At 39.7% G+C, this 19,418-nt stretch overlaps 1 protein-coding gene across 1 annotated transcript; it reads left to right on the top strand.

Moving 5' to 3' along the window:
• Positions 1-9,487: 9,487 nt before the first annotated feature.
• Positions 9,488-16,578, top strand: LOC148365008 (uncharacterized). Its single transcript, XM_088335007.1, has 7 exons — positions 9,488-9,629; positions 11,446-11,522; positions 12,129-13,018; positions 14,034-14,328; positions 14,402-14,462; positions 15,766-15,994; positions 16,065-16,578. The coding sequence occupies exons 2-7, from the start codon at positions 11,478-11,480 to the stop codon at positions 16,327-16,329; spliced, it is 1,785 nt and encodes a 594-aa protein (XP_088191133.1). The 5' UTR covers positions 9,488-9,629; positions 11,446-11,477; the 3' UTR covers positions 16,330-16,578.
• The last annotated feature ends 2,840 nt before the right edge of the window (positions 16,579-19,418 follow it).

Genomic DNA, 19,418 nt, shown 5'->3' with positions numbered 1-19,418 from the left:
ATAGTAATACAGTGAATCCTCCCTATGCATAACACACAACTCAACTTCACTCTTCACCCCCACCGTTCATTTTGAGAGAGCCAGTCAGAGGTGAACTTTTCCCCTTTTTTTACCCTTTGTTTTTTTCTTTCATTTTAGGTCCTAATCATCAAAGCGATCACCCTCCCATTACTTTAATCAATCAGTTTACTTTTTATGCCCAAAAGAAACGTGCTTTGACAACTGGACCGAGCCATCTTTCACTTTATCTGGTGCTCAAAGTGGGAAAGGATAAAAAGAGATACAATGAAAAAGAAAAAAAGAAAAAGGGGGGAATGGGGTGCCTGACCTCCAGCTCTTCCTGGGGAGCAAATATGTCTCCCTCCACTTCCAAAACGCTGTGGGCCCACCCAACAACCCGAAAAGTCAAGCGATCTTCCCACGATGGCACAGGTCTGGTACGGATCAACCAAGTCTCCCAAGACTACAGACATTCGTGTTGCTAAAAGCTTGCTGAAGATTTTACAGTCGACGTTTAAAAGCGTTATGGGTCGCCAGGTTCTTAAGTCAGTTTTGTCTCCTTTTTTGTGCAATAGAGTCACTATCCCTATTCTGAAACTGTCTGGCATGTTATCTCGACTTAAAACTTCGTTAAAAACAGTAATCACATCCGGTGCTAAAATATCTCAAAAAGTCCAATAAAAGTCGAGGCTGAGCCCGTCCTCCCTGGGTGATTTTCCTTTTTTAAAATTCTTTATGCAATCATCCAGTTGGTCTTGCGTAAAGTCCGATGCAAAAAAGGGGTCTTGACTCACTGATCTCGAGATATAATCCAATACATGCCCCATTTCATTCTCATGTTTTTCTTACCTTTCATATAATTTTTTGTAGTAGTCTTCAACTAATTTGGTTATTTCACTACTTTCCTTTGTTATTAGCCCATTTTCGTTTTGGAGTTTAAAAAGCCCCTCACTTTTGCTCATAATTTTTCTTAAAAATAGGGCGTACATTTTTCCCCTTTCTCTATTTCTCTTTCTTTGCTTCTTATTATGATGCCTTTGCTCTTTATTTCCATCAAAGCGTTTAGTTCTTGTTTGATCTCTCTGATTTCATCATTAAAGTTCATCCCCTTTTGTGTTAGGGTAAAATAGCATTGGAGTCTTCTTTGTAGTCCCGACGTGCGTTTCATCTCTTTAAGTTTCTTATTTTTCCCTGCATTTTAAGAAAAAATCTGCGTTCGTTTCTCTGTCATCTCCCACCATTGTGCTCGTGAATCATACGAATCTTGAAGGGTCTGCCAGTCCTTGTACCGCTCCTTGTATTGTGCGGCTAAGGCCTCATCCTCCAGCAGGGAGCAGTTCAACTTCCACAGACCCCTCCCAACAGTCATACCTGAAGGAAGTGAGAGAGAGCAGGACAGTAGCAAGTGATCCGAAAAAAAGACAGGAATTAATCTGGCATCACTCAGTGTTAAACCCCTTGTAAATATGTTGTCTATTCGAGAGGCTCTGGCATTGTCACTACTGAACCAGGTGAAGCCTGGATGTATGGATTTGAAACAGTCTTCCAGTTAAATGTCCGGCACATGTCCTGTAATAAAATTGATGTTTTATCTACTTTAAACTCCTCATCGGTCCCCTTTCTATCCTTTCTACTTAGGATGCAATTAAAATCGCATCCCACGATTAGTGGTTGATGGCCCAGCATATGTGACTGGATGTCTTCTAAAAGTTCGTACCTGAGGTGTTTGTCAGGATTGCCGTATATGTTGATGAGGTTAAAATCGTGCCCTATATAGGAAAGCTTTGCTAAAATTGCGCGTCCGTCTCTCATCACTGTACTCCCCTTTAAGATGAGTTGAGGGTTGTTTATTAAAATGGCCACCCCATCGTTACGGTTTTCATTTGAGCCATTCCATAATGAAGGATATGGCCGAATCTCTTCCCACTGTTTATAATTTTTTAAAAAGGGGATGCAGCATTCTTGTAGTAAAAACACATCCGTTCTGATGGTTTTTAAAAACGATAAAACGCTGTGAGCTTTAACCTTTGAACTCACACTTCTCACATTGATAGTAGAGAAGGTAATGTTCATAAGTGTTGTTAAAGTATACAAACTACTTAGACGAAACCGGGGGATCCGAGTCCATTCTCTGGTTGTCATTGAGAGTGTCACCTGTGTCGGACTCCTGATTGGGGCACAAAGCACCACTTAAGAACGGTACCTCATTTGGAGACCCACTGGGGAAAACTCTGGAATCCTCTGACTCTCTGTCTATGGTTCGAGGTCTTCCCCTTTTTTCTGGGTTAGGGCGTGGGCCAGAGAACCTATCGGGGGGTCCCTTACTTCCCTGCCCACAAGGGATCAGATTTTTTCCTTCCCCGACTTCCTCCGGCTCAACTTCATACGGTTCGCTTGTGGGCGTTTTCATCGGCAATCGGTTTTCCTCTAAATCTCTTATCTTTGTTTCCAGTGTATTCACCACCCCCAATTTTGTCCTATTTTTACCCCTCTTTCCAGTAGCCGTATGGGTTTTGGGAGAGACATTCGCCTTTTCGATTTGTTTGTCTTCTTAAATTCCGGTAGTGGAGGAAAAAACAATTTTGATTTTTTTTTTGGCCTCTCTTTCAGGCCCTTCCTGATTAATATGGGTTTTGGGAGGGACATTCGCATTTTTAATAGGGGTTTTAGGAGGGACAGTTGCCTTTTCTATTTGTTTGTCTTGTCTAAATTCAGGTATTGTATGAAAATTCAAATTCGAGTTTTTGGCCTCTCCTCCAGGTCCTTCCTGACTCAAATTTGATTCTTTGGCCTCTCCTCCAGGTCCTTCCTGACTAGGGGTTTTGGGAGGGACATCTGTATTTTCAATTTGTTTGTCTTGTCCATTTTCTTTGTGCATTTCTTGTTCATTTTCTTTGGGTATTTCCATAACTTTATTCATTTCATTGTCTTTGTTATCTTTATTCATTTCATTGTCTTTGTTACATTTATTTATTTCATTGTCTATGTTGTCTGTATTCATTTAATTGTCTTTATTACCTTCCTTCCTAGCTTTCAACTTGTTAGCAAACAATTTCAGGCAGTTCCTATAGAGGTGGTCCGTTTCTCCACAGAGGTTGCACTTTTTGCTATTGGTACACTCCTCAAAAGAATGTCCAATTGCCCTGCACTTTCCACAAATAATTTGATCACATACCTCAGCCAGATGCCCATGCTCACCACATTTGCGGCAGAGTTTGGGTTGTCCTTGATAGTGGATAAAGCCACGGTTTTCCCCCAGGACTATCATCGAAGGGGGGTGTTTCAGTCCCTGGAAGCCCTGAAAGTCTTGCCATTGTTGGATGGGTATCCTCCAGGTACAAATCCAAATGCCGTCCTCATCCTTCACCTTCATAGCCTGGCCTTTTATCGAGCAGTATCTGCTCAACCAAAAACCGATGTCATCTGCATTCACCACTTCGTTATGCATTCTGACAATGACTATCTTACTAGCATTATCAGTCAGCTTCTCCACCATAAATCCAGAAAACTGGGGCCTCACCCCCTCAAAGCGATCCCAAAACTCTTGCAAAAGAGCCACGGTTACAAAACTTACATCAAAGCCTTTGGCAAAAGGCAAGGTTATAATGCAATACAGTGGAACCTCGGTTCTCGACCAAAATCCGTTCCAGAACCCTGTTCGAAAAGCGATTTGTTCGAACACCGAAATCATTTTTCCCATTACAAATAATGTAAATTGTTTTAATCCGTTCCAACACCCTGAATGTTTACCTTTGTTGACCTTTAAGACACAAATAACATAAACATAAAAGTAACCCAGGCTAATCGTACGTTCGCGTTATCGTAATCTTCCGTACGAAAGATTACGCTAACATGAACGTGTAAAAATAAAAAAAAGGATAAAGAAAAGAATTATGAATAGGATTTTTTTACCTTTGTGGTGGTCAGCAGAAGGTGCAGGTGGACGGTGGAGAGGGATGGAGGAGGAAGGAAAATTATTGTTTGGAAGGAGAGTCCCCTTCCATAAAAACTTCGGGGAGCTCTTCTGTCTGAGGGATGCTCACACGTTCAAATCTCTTTGCTACGGATGACTCGGCTACAGGATGTTATTTTCTCTTAAAATATCTGTCCAATGACACTTGCTTCTGCCTTCTTTTTAGCACTTTTCGGAAGTGGTTCGTGACAGTGTCGTTAAAGTCATTGTTGACTCTGGTGGCTGCAGCTTCATCGGGGTGGTGGAGTTCGACAAAATTCTGTAACTCGGCCCATTTGCTACACGTTTGTTTAATCTCGGACGTTCCCTAGTGTAGTGGAGGCGCAATTGCACCTGAGAAAATTAAAAGGAGTAAAAAAAATGTGATGTGAAACATCCACCCCTAGACGGAACCACTGCACTACAGTTAGCCATAGCTGTCGTACCGGCGTTCGAACTCCGATTTTTGTTCGAACTACGAAGCAAGAATTTCTCGAATTTTTTGTTCGGACTCCAATTTGTTCGAACTGTGAGTCATTCGAAAACCGAGGTTCCACTGTATATATCCTCCGGTTTAAACTTCAGACACTTTTGAACAAACCTCTTTGAAAAATCCAGCCTTGACATTTTTTCGGATTCAGCTCCCACATCTTTGAACAGGAATCACACGCAGTTATGTCTCCGCCCGCCGGCAATTGCCCGGTGTTATGCCGAGAAATGCATCCCTGCCGAGATTTGCATCCCCTGGCTACTATAACCACTTTTACCCCGTTTTATCTCACTTTTAAGTCACTTTTCGGGAATGTAATGGTGAACATATAACCAAAACCACTTCGTCTTGCATTTGTTGGGAATGTAATACAATTCAAACCATTCTGTCTTTGTATTTGTTGTGAATTTAATCGAACGGTAAGCAGGTAACATGCTTATTTTGCCTTTTTCTACTCAAATCGCTCGTATTAAAACTGTTATGCACTTTACCATAAAGCTTATTTTAGCATAGTAAGCATTATGGTAGAGTGCATAACAGTTCTCAAAAGTGATTTATATACGGTGTGCATTACCGTTCGATTACATTCCCAACAAATGCAAGACGAAGTGGTTTTGGTTATATGTTCACCATTAATTTCCTGAAAAGTGATATAAATGTGAGATAAAACGAGGTAAAAGTGCTTATAGTAGCTAGGGGATGCAAATCTCGGCAGGGATGCATTTCTCGGCTTAACACCGGCCATGGCGGGACTCGGCTGCTTTACTTTGCTAATAAGAACGTAATATATCGCAGACCGAAAGGATGCAATATGATAATGGTCAATATACCTCTTAAAACAGATTGATACCAGAGCCACAAGCCAAAGTTCTCAATCCTAACAGAGGCAATCACGCGACATACTCACCCTCCTTCACTACCCACCACATATAATGGAATTCCCGTTTCTTTTCTCGGTGTGTTTCGGAGCGCGTGCAAACGTAAAAATCCTCATTTTGTTAGAATATGATATAATGAAATTGTGAATGTATTTAATTGCTGTTAAAAGTGTCGATAAAACCTCATATTGTTGGAACATGATATAATGAAATTGTGAATGAGTTTAATTGCTGTTAAAATGTTGACAAAAATTGTTCAAACGTCATATTGTTAGAAAATGATATAATGAAATTGTGAATATGCTTAATTGCTGTTAAAAGTGTCGAGAAAAATTGTTCAAACCTAACATTGTTTATTTGCTGTTAAAAGTGTCAATAAATTTGTTCAAACAAAAAATGTTCGAAAACCATTATTTGATTAATGAGAATATTATTTTTGTCAAAATAACTAATGTAACTTTGTTTAGAGCATCCATTAGTCTAATAATTAAAAGAAAATACAAAATCTACAGAATGAAATGAAATGAGGCAGCACGGCGGCGCAGTGGTTAGCGCATGTGCGGCACAGTTCATGTCTTGGGAACCTCCTGCGTGGTTTCAAATCCAGCTCCAGACTTCCTGTGCGGAGTTTGTATGTTCTCCCCGTGCTTGCGTGGGTTTCCTCCGGGAACTCCGGTTTCCTCCCACATTCCAAAAACATGCATTTCAGGTGAATTGGCCGGTCAAAATTGTCCCTAGGTGTGAATGAGCGAGTGAGTTGTCTGTCCCTGTGTGCTCTGCGATTGGCTGGCAACCAGTTCAGGGTGTCCCCTGCCCACTGCCCGATAATTGCTGGGATGGGCTCCAGCACCCTTGCGACCCTACTGAGGATAAGTGGTGTAGCTAATGAGATGAGATGAGATGAGAAATGAAATGAAATGAAATGATCTGCATTTATAGAGCATTTTTCAAGTCAATGACTTGCCAAAGCGCTTTACAATGTGCTCCACATTTCCCAATAGCGGCCTTGCAGCCATGTAAGGCGCTAACCTGCTTATTCGGGATATTAGGGGATCAGTGTCTTACCCAAGGACACTTCGACATGTAACACGGACGAGCCGGGATTCGAACTGGGATCCCTTGATCCCAAGACGAGCGCTCTACCTCCTGAGTTACTGCCGCCCCTAAACAAAAAAAATAATTCCAATGTAAACATTATATGTTTTAACACTGGTACCATAAAAACTTACTAGCAATGTAAGTTAATGTTGAAGTGCAATTGTGTCAGAGAAGGTTTTGGGTAATTATAATATACTGCAGGAATGCAACCAGTTCAGTCATTTTTAATCGGTGGGATTGATTGTAGTCATCAGTGGGGAGAAGTGAAGTGTACATGATTATTTCTCTTGTGAGGTGATAAGATGTGATACGTATTACATATAATACCTTGTTATTGTTATTGTATGCTTTAATGTGTGTGTGTGTGTATATATATATATATATATATATATATATATATATATATATATATATATATATATATATATATATATATATATATATATATATATATATATATATATATATATATATATATATTCATATATACACTATAGAATAACTTATAAAAAAATAAATATTTTGGAAATAATACCATCTTCACTGGTCAATAGTTGAAAGATATTTTGTTGTGTCTATACCACCAGATTGTACTCGCCCAAGACACACTGAAGTAAATGGTGCCCCTATTGCCCTAGTGGTTAAGGGATCCAACCAACCAACCAACCAACCAACCATACCATGCTACCATAACACGTTTTCACATAATCCAGTGTTCATTTTACCTCTGAAAAGTGATGAGCTCAAAAATCAATGGGTCCCAACAGAGATCTATGGGTCCCCAAAATTTAGTGTTATCGAGGTTGAAATTGGTGACAAATATATAATAAAAATCTATATATTCATTCAGTTTTAATCATCAAATTATTAATTCATTTTCTGCATCAAATTATTGTTGGTAATATAGCAATTAAAGGGATAACCACAAACCTGTCTTTTTTTTCATTTTCTCCTTTTATACTTCCTTTTTTTCCTAACTTCTTTATACAACATAATAATTCGTAATATAATGCATCAAAGCAAGTGAGCCGTTTGAGAGCCGGCTCTCTTGAATGAATTGGCCGAAAAAGCCGGTTCTCTAAAAAGAGACGGACTTTTCACCACGCAACTCGAAATCGATCGGCGTGCAGACGAAAACTCGAACTGCGAGACCAAAACAACATCTGCCGGATCTGCCTGACGAAAGGTTTGGAGTGCGGTAAATCTTTGTTTAAAAAAAATGTAATCGGGTAATAATGACAATTTCGTGTCAAAAAAGTTGCGTCCCGGGGACGCATGTTGATTCGAGACTATGCGTCCCCAGCAAAAATGATGCGTCTAGGACGCAGGGACGCGGGAAAACGAGAACAATGATAATCACATTTACATTTATTTGTATAGCCCTTAATCAAAAATGTCTCAAAGAATTGCACAGGCCACAATCACACCATCCCCTGATCCGAAACCAACCTTCAGGCAAAGCAAAACATAAATAAGAAACCGTGAGAAGGGGCCTCCACAAAATGCATAAGCCATTTCAACCAAAAACTTGTATTTTGCCGAAAATGAACGTATGAAAGTTAGACACATTTGAGAAAGACTAAATCCAAACTGTGCAAAAAAAAAGTCAGTGAAAGATAGAGGAGGGAGTCTCATGGTTTGGGGCACGTTTTCTGGAGCAGGAGGTTGGCCTTTTGTAAAGCTACATGGCAGAGTGAATTCAAATATTTATCAAAACCTTCTTCAACAGCACATGGTTCCTTACTTGCATTCATTGCCCAATCAGCAACCAGTCTTCATGCAGGACAATGCTCCATGTCACACAGCAAAACAGGTAAAGTATGTCCTCAAAGATGAAAATGTTGAATTAATGGCATGGTCTGCTCTGAGTCCTGATCTCAACCCAATAGAGAACCTCTGGAAAATCCATGGGTAGAAAATTATGGTTAAAAAAAAACCCACAACAATCACCGAACTTTGAAGGAGGCTGAAAGAAGAATGGACCAAAATCACACCTGAGCAGTGTGAGAGACTAGCGCTATTCTTTGGCCGCTAATCTGCTAAAGTCACAGCAGAGACCAGTACACTTCTTACTAACTGTTACTGCTGTAACCTTCGTAATTCTTTTTTCACGCCAAAGTCATTGTTGCTCTCTAATTTTAATCAGTATGTTCTCAAATATTTTTAATATATCTTTAATAAAGGGCAGCATGGCGGCGCAGTTTTTAGCGCGTGTACGGCACAGTTCTGAGCTCATGAGATTGAACCTCCTGTGTGGAGTTTGCGTGTTTTCCCCGTGTTTGCGTGGGTTTCCTCCCACATTCCAAAAACATGCATGTCAGGTTAGATGGCCGGTCCAAATTGTCCTTAAGTGTGAATGAGCGAGTGAGTTGTCTGCCACTGTGTGCCCTGGGACTGACAGGCAACCAGTTTAGGGTGTCTCCTGCCCACTGCCCGAAGATAGCTGGGATGGGCTCCTGCACCCCCGTGACCCTACTGAGGATAAGCGGTGCAGATAATGGATGGATATATTTGATTAAAAAAATTAAAAATGTGTGTGAAATGCCTTTAGTCATTTTGTGGGGGAAAAGTGTAGTACCAAGATGAAGACACAATAGATTGTCATTTAACTGTGGAAGAGTGAAGATGGTATTATTTCAAAATAAATCGTTTTTTATGAGTCCTACTTAAATGTTTATCTCCAGTGTGTGTGTGTGTGTGTGTGTGTGTGTGTGTGTGTGTGTGTGTGTGTGTGTGTGTGTGTGTGTGTGTGTGTGTGTGTGTGTGTGTGTGTGTGTGTGTGTGTAGTAATACAATCAAAGCAACGTAAGCAAGTGGAGGACAAATTCCCAGTTGCCATTTATTACAATGTTTGAAAAATAACAATCAATAAAATCGATCGGTAAGCCACTCATATAAGCTAACCTAGTATAGTACGCCCCCCAAATGACCTATTTGAAATCCTCGTTGTTTACAACACTTGGAATCAAAACCGGTTATTGTGGAATGTGGAATGAGCTTCAGTTTCAAAATAATTCAAACTCGAGCTTTCCTTCGACTTCCGCACTTGTTTGGACGTATCCTATTGGCTGTCGTGAAGCCTCGCGAGAGCATCTAAACCAATAATAGCGCGGCAGCAGCAAGCTAAATATATTGAAAGCTGTTCAAGTCCGGTGTTGTGGCGTGTTAGCCATTACTTCATTGAATCGTGCTTGCTGCGTTCAACAGAAAGGTAAATTCTTGTTTTGTATATTTTTGTATACTTATTATTTTTTTGATGTGTATGGACCGCCTAAGTGTGTGAATGATTAACTACAGTCTTACTCGAATTTGTTCTCACCTCAAGCATTGAGTCACGACAATTTTTTTTTCTTTTCGGATTTTCACTTGTGATATAGCCTCAAAGTACATTTTTTTTCATCGAGAAAGCTTTTAATCATATTTCTATTGATATTTTCTCATTTTCACCACAGTTAAAGTAAGTGAAAAAATATTTGTTTAGTGCAGTATTTTGCAACCTTTAAAAAAAAAAAAAAAAAATTCACGTTAAACGTTTGCATTAAAGGGATAATGTGTGATTTAGCACCTCCCAGTGGTTAAAAACCTCAATTAAAACAAAAGTGTTTTTTAAAACAAAAGACAATTGCATTTATACATTTACGTAATACATTTATCCTATATAGGACAGGATTGGTCCTCCATATTACCACACTAAACCTAATAAAACATTTTTTTTTGTCAGATTTATTCATTTAAAAAGAATATGTATATCAGTTTCACCAGTATGCTTAAAGGTGGGTGTGTGTCATTTGAGGTGTCCTTAAAAGGTAAAAAGTAGAATATGTTCTCTATTAAGTAAGTGTTAACGATACTCGAATGGAGTTCAAAGAGCCCTTAAAATTCCCACCGGGCCAATCTGTTTTTGGGCGGAACACTTTGGGTGGGAAGAATGTCAAGTCAAGTCATTTTTATTTGTATAGCCCTAAATCACGAAGAGTCTCAAAGGGCTTCACAAATTAAAAATCCACTATACGATCTCTTGTTAAAAGTATCTTGTTAAAATGTAAAAATGTATTGTGATATTCTAAAATGTATTTTCTGTAAAGTGAAAAGAAAGCTCTTTGATATGCTTTGTTGGCAGTCTTACAAGAGAGAGAACTGCAATGAGATCAAAGCCAACAGAAAAGCTAATGTTGTGACTCATCCATTTGCAGTAACTGTAATAAAAACCTCATCATCCAGTCCAGCATGTATGTGGATCTTTGGTGGGACAAGTACACCGCGGTTACATTGGTGGGGGTTACTCCATACTTGACTCACGGATTTGTTTTGTTTTTGTTTGGTAGTGTAGCATGACAATGTTGAAAGTAAGTAAGTAAGTAAATGCCTGTTTCAAGTAGAGTACAAATTTCAACCCAAACCCCATGAAAGTTGAAGAAAAAAATTATCCCAACGCATCTAAGAAATGCACCTACTGGCACGCACATCATGGACGGGCTGAATAAGGCTGCAATCAGGAGATTAAAAAAAAAAATTAAATACTTACTTCTTTTAAACAGCTTTATCAAACTAAATGTATTTCATGAATTTCGCTAGAGTACCTCATGAGCAGATAGTGTGTATATTAAAAGAAAAAAAAATTGCTGCCACCTACTGATATGGATGAATGTAAGTTACTCAGAAGAGTAGCATTACTACGAATCATCCGTATTTTAGTATGCCAGTTAATAGCATAATTGCGAAATGCCCTTTTTCTATGAACGCTACAAAATTGTACTCCTTTATATGATGCTCTTGGTTTAAATTCAATTCAAGTTCAATACATTACCCTTGCATGTTTAAACTATTTTACAAGTCAGAGAACCACTTCTTTCAACCTAAAAGTGTCGCTATTAAATGGTATTGGGGAAAAAAAGATAAAATATGTGTGGTTTCAGCAAAGTTATGGGTACATTTGGTTATTTTAAGGTTATATTTTAAAGTAAATGGAGTATGATTTATCAAGGCACTTTTCATAATTTTGAATATTTCAATGTATTCTTTCATAGAATAAAGCAGTCTAATTTCTTGAGGTTGCACCATGAGCAACACAGCTGAGTCGAGAAGAACTCCAGCCAACAGGAGGGTAAGTTGCTTAGTAATCCTCATGTAGATAATAATTCATTTGAAAAGTAATATTATGGTCGTCTAGCTGGCTTTAGGACGGAAATGAACAAGGTTTTTGATAGGTCTCTGCTTAAAATATTTTATTTGGGTGAAAAGTATTTTTGTATTGCTCTTTTTGGACCAAATTTAGTCTTTGTTGGATGAGCTTATCCTCAGTAGGGTCGCAGGAGTGCTGGAGCACATCCCAGCTGTCTTCGGGCAGGGGACACCCTGAACTGTTTGCCAGCCAGTTGCAGGGCACACAGAGGCATACAACTCACTTGCTCAATTAACCTGACAGGTATTTTCAGGTATTTTTGCTTATTGTAAAATCAGTATTTGTTTTTTTTAATTACATTTTTTTCCCACCGGGACGCACTTAATAATACACACTGTCCCTTTAGACTTTCATATTAAGGCTGGGGCCTCTACCCATTAGTTGAGTTTGAGATCTCCTGTTTGTATGTTCCAAACCGTTATGCATCACTTGCAATATTCATATAGAAAATAGGGTTTTAATCAAAATTGGAAACAAGATGCAATGTCTTTCTAACATGAAATTATTGTTCATTTTAAATTGTTGCAGGGAAACAAGGAGAATTGTCAGCCTGCTGAGGGAGTCAAGTCTTTCATCAGAAAAGACCTTACAAAATCTACATTGTCTGTGGCTATCCGATTTAGAAACAAAGAGCAATATGGTAGTATAAAAGACTCAACGTCCCTTCTAAAAAAAAGCGAGTCCATGCTGAAAGATGCAAACGGAGCTGCTGTCAGTCAATTCAGTCAACGACTAGCACATGGCCAGACCGTTCTTGCCAAGCAGAGTGTTAAAAATGGAAAACAAGTCCCAGTCACCACAAGTGCACTAACTGCGCCCGCTCCCTCAAAAATTGTTCCTGGCATGTACAAAGGGAAAATTGTTCAGTCAAAAATCGGATCCATTTGGAAATCAAGTGTGACGACTGACTCAAACCTAAAAAGCCAGAGTCAGAAGGTGGTCAAGTTGACAAAAAGTAGGTCAAAATCTGTGAGTGACGACTTGAGGCGGGGCCTCTCAAAAACTGATCCACCAAGGTCAAAGTCACTTTTGGATAGACGTGGGCAAGCGTCTAATCCTGCGGCCACAGAACCTAAAGACTCCACTGCAGTGCACCCCACATCAATAACCACCGGCTCCAAAAACACAGGTGCAAATTGGAAAAAATACAGGTCCAAGTCGGACAACGATGACTTGGCTTGCAGCCTCCAAAAAACTGCCCCGACAAGACCAAAAGCCATGTTTGGCGGAAGCCATCCAGTGTCCAAAACTGCGACCGCAAGCCAAATGACCACAAGAAAAGCCCCAACGAAATTGAAAAGCACCAGAAATGAGATGTCTGTGCCGCCAAAGATTTCACAAACCGAGAAGGTCAAGGGGCTGCCTGTTACGAGCACCCTCAGCCAGTTCAGATGCACTGAAAGTGCAGAAGAAAGAAGGTAACGATTGAAATCTCAAAGAAACTCTATGGAATTGAATAGCTCTGCTGCCATCTCGTAATCGAGTTGTGTGCATTTTCGGGTGGAGTGCCTGAGATGAGACCGTTTGATACATGAGCATTTACTGTGAGCTTAAAATTAAAGCTACTGTAAGATTAAATGAACCATGTACATACATTGTTTACAGCCCGTTTTTACGCATCACTTTATTTTGCAGGTTTAGCTGTACCCTCAAGGCTTTCACCTAGTAAAGGTCTTTTAAGAAAAAAATAGCCGAGATTTGTCTCTGCCGCCCCTCCAAATTGTTGTGGAAATGTGGAAATCACGTGTAATTAAAGAGATGAAGCAAAGCCAGTGAGCGGTCACTAGTGTTAGCCTCTGAGAATACTCGTGACTTGGATTTGACATAGTATGTGGAGAGAAATATTTGTTCCGAATGAATCTCGTATATTGGAATAATCGTGTTTGGAGGTGCACCTAATGTAGAAGTATGACTGTTTATCTTTAAAATGGTCTGGTAATTGAACGGTAGTCAGCCACCCCACCCGACAATTTAAAGTGCATGCAGGATTCTTACGGGTGCTTGAAATACTTGAATGCATGAATTTTAATGTGTTTTTAAGAGTTGAAAGTGTTTATTTTATTTTTTTGGTTGAAGTGCTTGATAATGCTTGCAATTGTTACCGTTTCTCAACAAGTCTACTTAAAATTTAAGCTGGCAATACTCACTAATGTCTTTACTCTGCCATTGCATTTCTTCTGCCTTTGTGCTAAAATGGCAGCTGTCATTAGTTTGTATGGCAATCTTCTAAGAAGTGTTATCGCCCAAAGAGGACAAGTGCACACTACACCTAATCCGAGTACTATGAAATGTTTATTACTTCAAGGATTACGTATTTTGGACATTTCTAATGGGTGACACAAAAAAATTAAGGTGGCGTTTCCCAGTGGTAAATTAACTAGAGAAAGTCCTGATCTGTTGGCGCTTACTCTGTGCTTTAAATTTCTCCTGCAGGGCAAAGTTGGCAACATGGATGGCATCCAAGGGAAAGACTCTCAAGAGACCCGCCTTGACGAGTGCACGACCACAAACAATATCGGCATCTGCAAATCCCAAACCCCATATGAAATCCCGGCAAATAGAACCAGAGCCCAGTCCTCGTCTGAACCCTGATGCCTTCGCTCCCCACCCTGAATCTCCAGAAGCTTTGAGTGAGCGGCAGAAGAGCCCATTAATGATGAACACTAGTTATGAGGTTCTCGACAGCTCTGATTTGGATTTGCCTGTTGTGCAGACTGGATTTGAAGATGTAGGACATTTTTTACCTATTACAGTTGTTTGGTTATGGTTTCTTTCTTACTCAAGTAGACCTTTCTCTTTAGGTCGTTTTGAACCTGTGTGATGCCTTGGACGCCATGGAGACGCCTTCAAAACACCATGAGGGTAAGTTCAGTGTAAAATCTGGGGGTTATTGCATGAAATAAAAAAAATCCTGGATAACTGATTATGCGCAGCTTGCACTATTTTGGCATAATTGGTTGCACATTTTTGCCAAGCCAGGATACAACGGCTATTTCAAGTGAACTGTAAATGTTTTGGACCAATCTGCGTTTGCGGCATCCTCAATTAGACCCCGCGATCGATCTCAGAATCATGGATCGGAAAATGGAAAAGCATTGACTTTTATGGTCTTGTGGAGTTTAAGGAGGATGTGAAAGACATAAGTAAAACCGGTTACAAAAATACTGGTGTGAAAGGAAAAAGCCTAGAAAACGATTGCGCACTGGCTCAATGGTGGTGCATGTTATTAGCAATTTCCAATTAAGTATATTCAATGGTTCGGAGGCATGCATTTGCCTGCCACACAAAATTCATGGCTGATGCAACCGAAAAAAATGTTTGCCTTTTTATCATAACATTCTTGTCTGTCGCTTCTCTTTCAAGTCTTCAATTACATGTTTATCCTGGAGTGCCATATCTAATCTCATTGTAAACCATGTCCACTACTTTGTTGTCATCGACTCTAAAGACCATTCAAATTCTTGACTTAAAATATTTTGGGGGGAAGGCATCGGTTATTTCCTTGATCCTTCATGCAGAACAATTGAATGGATTTACTACATGAATGACTGTTGCTTAAATATTTTGTTTATTGACATAATGGACTATATCTGAAATTTTAATATAAATGTATTAAAATAATGACTTGTCAATCAAAACTTATCAAGAATGTGGACGTACTATAAATCAAATTAATAATCTTAGCCTGGGTGTTGGCTTGGTTTGGAGCAGGCTAGCTATAGTGCAGGGTTCTCCAACCTTTTTGAAGCTTAAGGCTACTTTTTGTTAAAGATTAGCTTGAAAGCGCTACCTAAAATAACTTATTACTATGATGTTACTACATTAATACCAGGTTGTAATCGTTAGAAGTCAAATGGGCCCAGTCAACCATTAAACCATATGCTGGTTAGAAATCAAATCTTTTATAAAATCACAACAACCCTGACCGGTAAGCCAGTTTCAGAACCTGTCCAGACGCTATTATGGTGTTCTTTCGAGGGGCTTCTTGGCGCCCCCAAGCACCATGTTGGCGATCTCTTTTGTTGAGAATAAATCACCGTGGTACTCAAGCTTAGCTGAACTTAACCTCCTTTAATGCAGTCTGACAGAGGCTAAATTCAGCCAAGATAATCCCTTATGGGCAATAACCCCCCTGGTTTTACGACTGTTTATTTTTTGTTCCCAGCGCTCCCGAAGAACCCGGACCTAGTTGAAGAAGAGCAGGTAAAAACGGAAGATGTAGAGGATGTGTTGAAGGAAACTAAAGATGCTAAGGAGCAGGATGAAGAAAGTGAAAAGGAAGTTTTGATGGGTAAAGAAGTGCAATCTAATGATTCGGACGAGGAAGCTGTGCCACAGATGGAAAGTGCCTATGTGGTGAAATATAACGTCAAAACGACGCCCCATTTGCGAAGGTATGCCCAAGGCCGTCTTGTTGTGACATTACCACTGGTGTCCTGACTTTACTCTCACCTAACGTGGCAGTATGAAGAAAACCATGGAAGCACAGGTCCAAAACAGCGCGTCGAGACGTAAAAGTGACATCAAAGAGTTGAAGTTCCTTACGCCAGTCCGCCGATCCCGTCGCATAGAGCAAATATCTCTGCAGCTGCCATCATCGCTGCTCGATCACGATCCGAGTGTGTCGTCGCTGGCCGAGCTAGCCAAAGTAGCAGACCATCTTGATGCTTACGTCTATAGAAGAAACTCTGCTCTGATGGAGGAGCTGCCGGACCGGGTTGCATCCTAACCGTCAAAGAATTGTTCGTGTATTGTTGATTCTAAATCTATTCTCTTCTAAACATGAAGATTTTAAAGATGCAATCCCTAACATGTTGCCTTGCTCCAATGTCTACTAAATTTATTCTGTGATTTAATTTCAAGTGTTTTGGTGTAATGTTGGTTTAATGTTCTTTTTGAAGTTGTAAATTGTACTTATTTCTAACACTTAACTGAAAACAATAAAAGCCATTGTTTTTTTGTTTTTTTTTAATCAAAATTTGTATTTTTTTTTTTTTCTCTGCCATTCACAAAAGCATTTCTCTGGTGTCCTCTGCAGTTGTGGGTAGTCATGGAGTATATTTTCTTAAGTTTGGGGAAACGTTGTACTTCTATGAGTATTTTTAAATCCCTATACTTTTACCTGAGTAAATTTGTGTAGAATAAAAAAAACGGTACTTTTACTTCGCAATTTTTGGTATCATTGAAATTGTTACTTAATAAACCCCCTGCATGTAAGACAATGTTTCCGTTGAGGCGCATTTATTTTGGCGCAGAACTCTGCCAGGCTTTACCATGTTTAACCAATCAATCGTGGCAGCCTCGTCATGTGACCATATTCCACCTAGCTGGGGAAATTTTGTATACAGATGGAACAGATAGAAAAATTCACTTAGCAATACAGACTATGTAAACCCAGAGGAGGAGCACCCCTGGCCTGGCAACAAAAGCATGTTCCTCTCAATAAGTGTGCGAAACACCAGCTACAGTATGCAATGTCTGTTTTCTAGTTCATCGGCTAGTCTGCAGAGCCCGTAAAAAAGGTGCTTTTAATTTGCTACTTGGTGGCACATGTTCTTTATTGATTTGATTTATACGATTTTTATTTTATTATTAAAGCACTTGAATTTACGTTGATTATTTTAATCTACTTTTAAATTTAATGTTTTTTTTGTTAATTGGATGGACTTTGATAATTTTAATAATTACGATGTTGCTTCAGTTACTCAGTACTTGAGTATTTTTTTCACCAAGTACATTTTTTTACTTTTACGCAAGTATTTGGATGACTACTTTTACTTCTACTTGAGTAATATCATTCTGACGTAAATGTACTTTTACTTGAGTACATTTTTTGGCCACTCTACACACCTCTGGTCCTCCAATTATTACCCTTTTATTTCATTACTTACAATGTCACATTTATAATTCTAGTAAGTGCAATCCCTGAAATAAAACTATATTTACCCACTAAATACAATTTTGGTGGTACCGTGTGAAGCACAGTGCGAGAACGCTGAATTTCTGATGTGGATATTCGATTACATTAGGTATGTACCCGCATCTAAGCTAAATTTACAACTATAAAATATGATGGCAACTTTGATGTTCTAAATAAAAAACAGGTTAAAAAGTTAATTTCATAGCAAGTTAATTTGTAACATAGGAGTCTGAGAAGTACACAACAACTAAAAGTAGCTTACTTTACATAAATACAGCATTTGTGAGAGGCACCTGGCTTTGGCAACATCAAGTGGACATATTTCAACCTTCAGCTTGTTTTTCTCTTGTGCTTCTCTTAGTGTTGTCTTGTGGGCCTGATTCGGCCCGCGAGCTGCATGTTTGACACCCCTGGTCTTAGCAGTGCATAACTGCGCTCATGCGCAGTTAAGAGGGAGCATTGGTTACAGTTACTTAATTATCTTCTGCAATCCGGGGTATGCTCAAAGGGGCAGGAGGGGAGCGCTCACATCCCTATCCACACCGCATCCAACGGGATCCTGAGGTGTTTCAGCAGAGAGACGTAGTAACTTAATTTTTAAAAAAGTAATTCAGTTACCCCTGAAAGTACCTCGTAACAAATTGCCGTATATACCGGCTTAAAGGCCGACCCTCTTAAACTGCTTCAAAAAAGCAACATGATTCAAGAAATAGAAGAAAATGTATACACTAGCATGTGGAAACAGACACTCCATATCCATTTTGTCGATGAGCTTCAAACCACTCCAAGACCTCTGTTTCTAGGTATTTTTATTCTTCAGGTATAGCGAGAAAAAAAAAATTACTGAAACACATTTTCACTATAATGCTGTGCTTAAGTTTGCCCAATTGAGTTGGTTTGTTGTTTCAGTATAAGCTCCCCCAAGAAATGCTCATATTAGTATACTCGCTGTTTTGAGTATATTTTATAGTCTGAAATTTGGCTTACATGCAAGTATATACGTTGGGGAGAATGTCTGCATTGCAAAAGATTCAGTGCCCTCTTACTGGTCTCTGCTTAAGACTGTGACACCATAACTATTCAGTTGTATTTCTTTAGGCACATGGGCGTAGCCAGCCCGTTTTTGGGGTGCACCCCCAAATTCAAGCCAAGCACCTCCAAAAATATAGCATTTTTAAAACTCTCTTGGGTTTAAATATAATGAAAAACTTTAGCTAAAATATAAAAAGAAGTAAAATAAAACAAAAAAGTGAACACCGCAGCGTCAGAAGTACAATAGGCTTCTCCACTGCCTTTAAATGGTTTAGTATACGTCGGACTTTCAGTGCAACTCTGAGTCCTGTCACGTGCAGGAGTTTGCTGATGACACTGCTATCGTGGGATGTATCAGAAGTGGACAGGAGGAGGAGTAGAGTAAATTGATCCAGGACTTTGTCCAATGGAGTGACTCTAAGCACTTGCACCTTAAGACCACCAAGACCAGGGAAATAGTAGTGGACTTCAGGAGGACTAGACTTCACCCGGAACCTGTAACTATCAAAGGAGAATGTGTAGAGTTTGTCCAGACCTACAAATACCTGGGTGTGCAGTTGGACAATAAACTGGACTGGACTCCCAACACAGAAGCTCTGTGCAGGAAAAGACAAAGCCAACTGTACTTCCTCAGAAGGCTGGCATCCTTCAAAATCTGCAAAACGCTCCTGCAAATGGTCTATGAGACTGTTGTGGCAAGCGCCCTCTTCTATGCGGCAGTGTGTGGGGGAGGCAGTGCTAAGAAGAAGGATGTCTCTTGTCTTAATAAACTGGTGAGGAAGGCGGGCTCTGTTGTGGGCACAGAGCTGGACAGCCTAATAACTGTAGCTGAGAGACAGGCACTGAACAAGCTGCGGTCAATCATG

The sequence above is a fragment of the Urocampus carinirostris genome, chromosome 5, assembly GCF_059441175.1.
Source record: "Urocampus carinirostris isolate Australia breed hairy pipefish chromosome 5, RoL_Ucar_1.0, whole genome shotgun sequence".
Lineage (NCBI taxonomy): Eukaryota > Metazoa > Chordata > Actinopteri > Syngnathiformes > Syngnathidae > Urocampus > Urocampus carinirostris.
This window is presented reverse-complemented; position numbering and strand designations above follow the sequence as displayed.

Excerpts from the sequence above, each read along its gene's own strand:
- LOC148365008 (XM_088335007.1), top strand. The coding sequence starts at position 11,478 with ATGAGCAACACAGCTGAGTCGAGAAGAACTCCAGCCAACAGGAGG. Across the intron at positions 11,523-12,128 it reads GAACTCCAGCCAACAGGAGG|GGAAACAAGGAGAATTGTCA; the intron begins GTAAGTTGCTTA and ends AAATTGTTGCAG. Across the intron at positions 15,995-16,064 it reads ACGACGCCCCATTTGCGAAG|TATGAAGAAAACCATGGAAG; the intron begins GTATGCCCAAGG and ends CTAACGTGGCAG.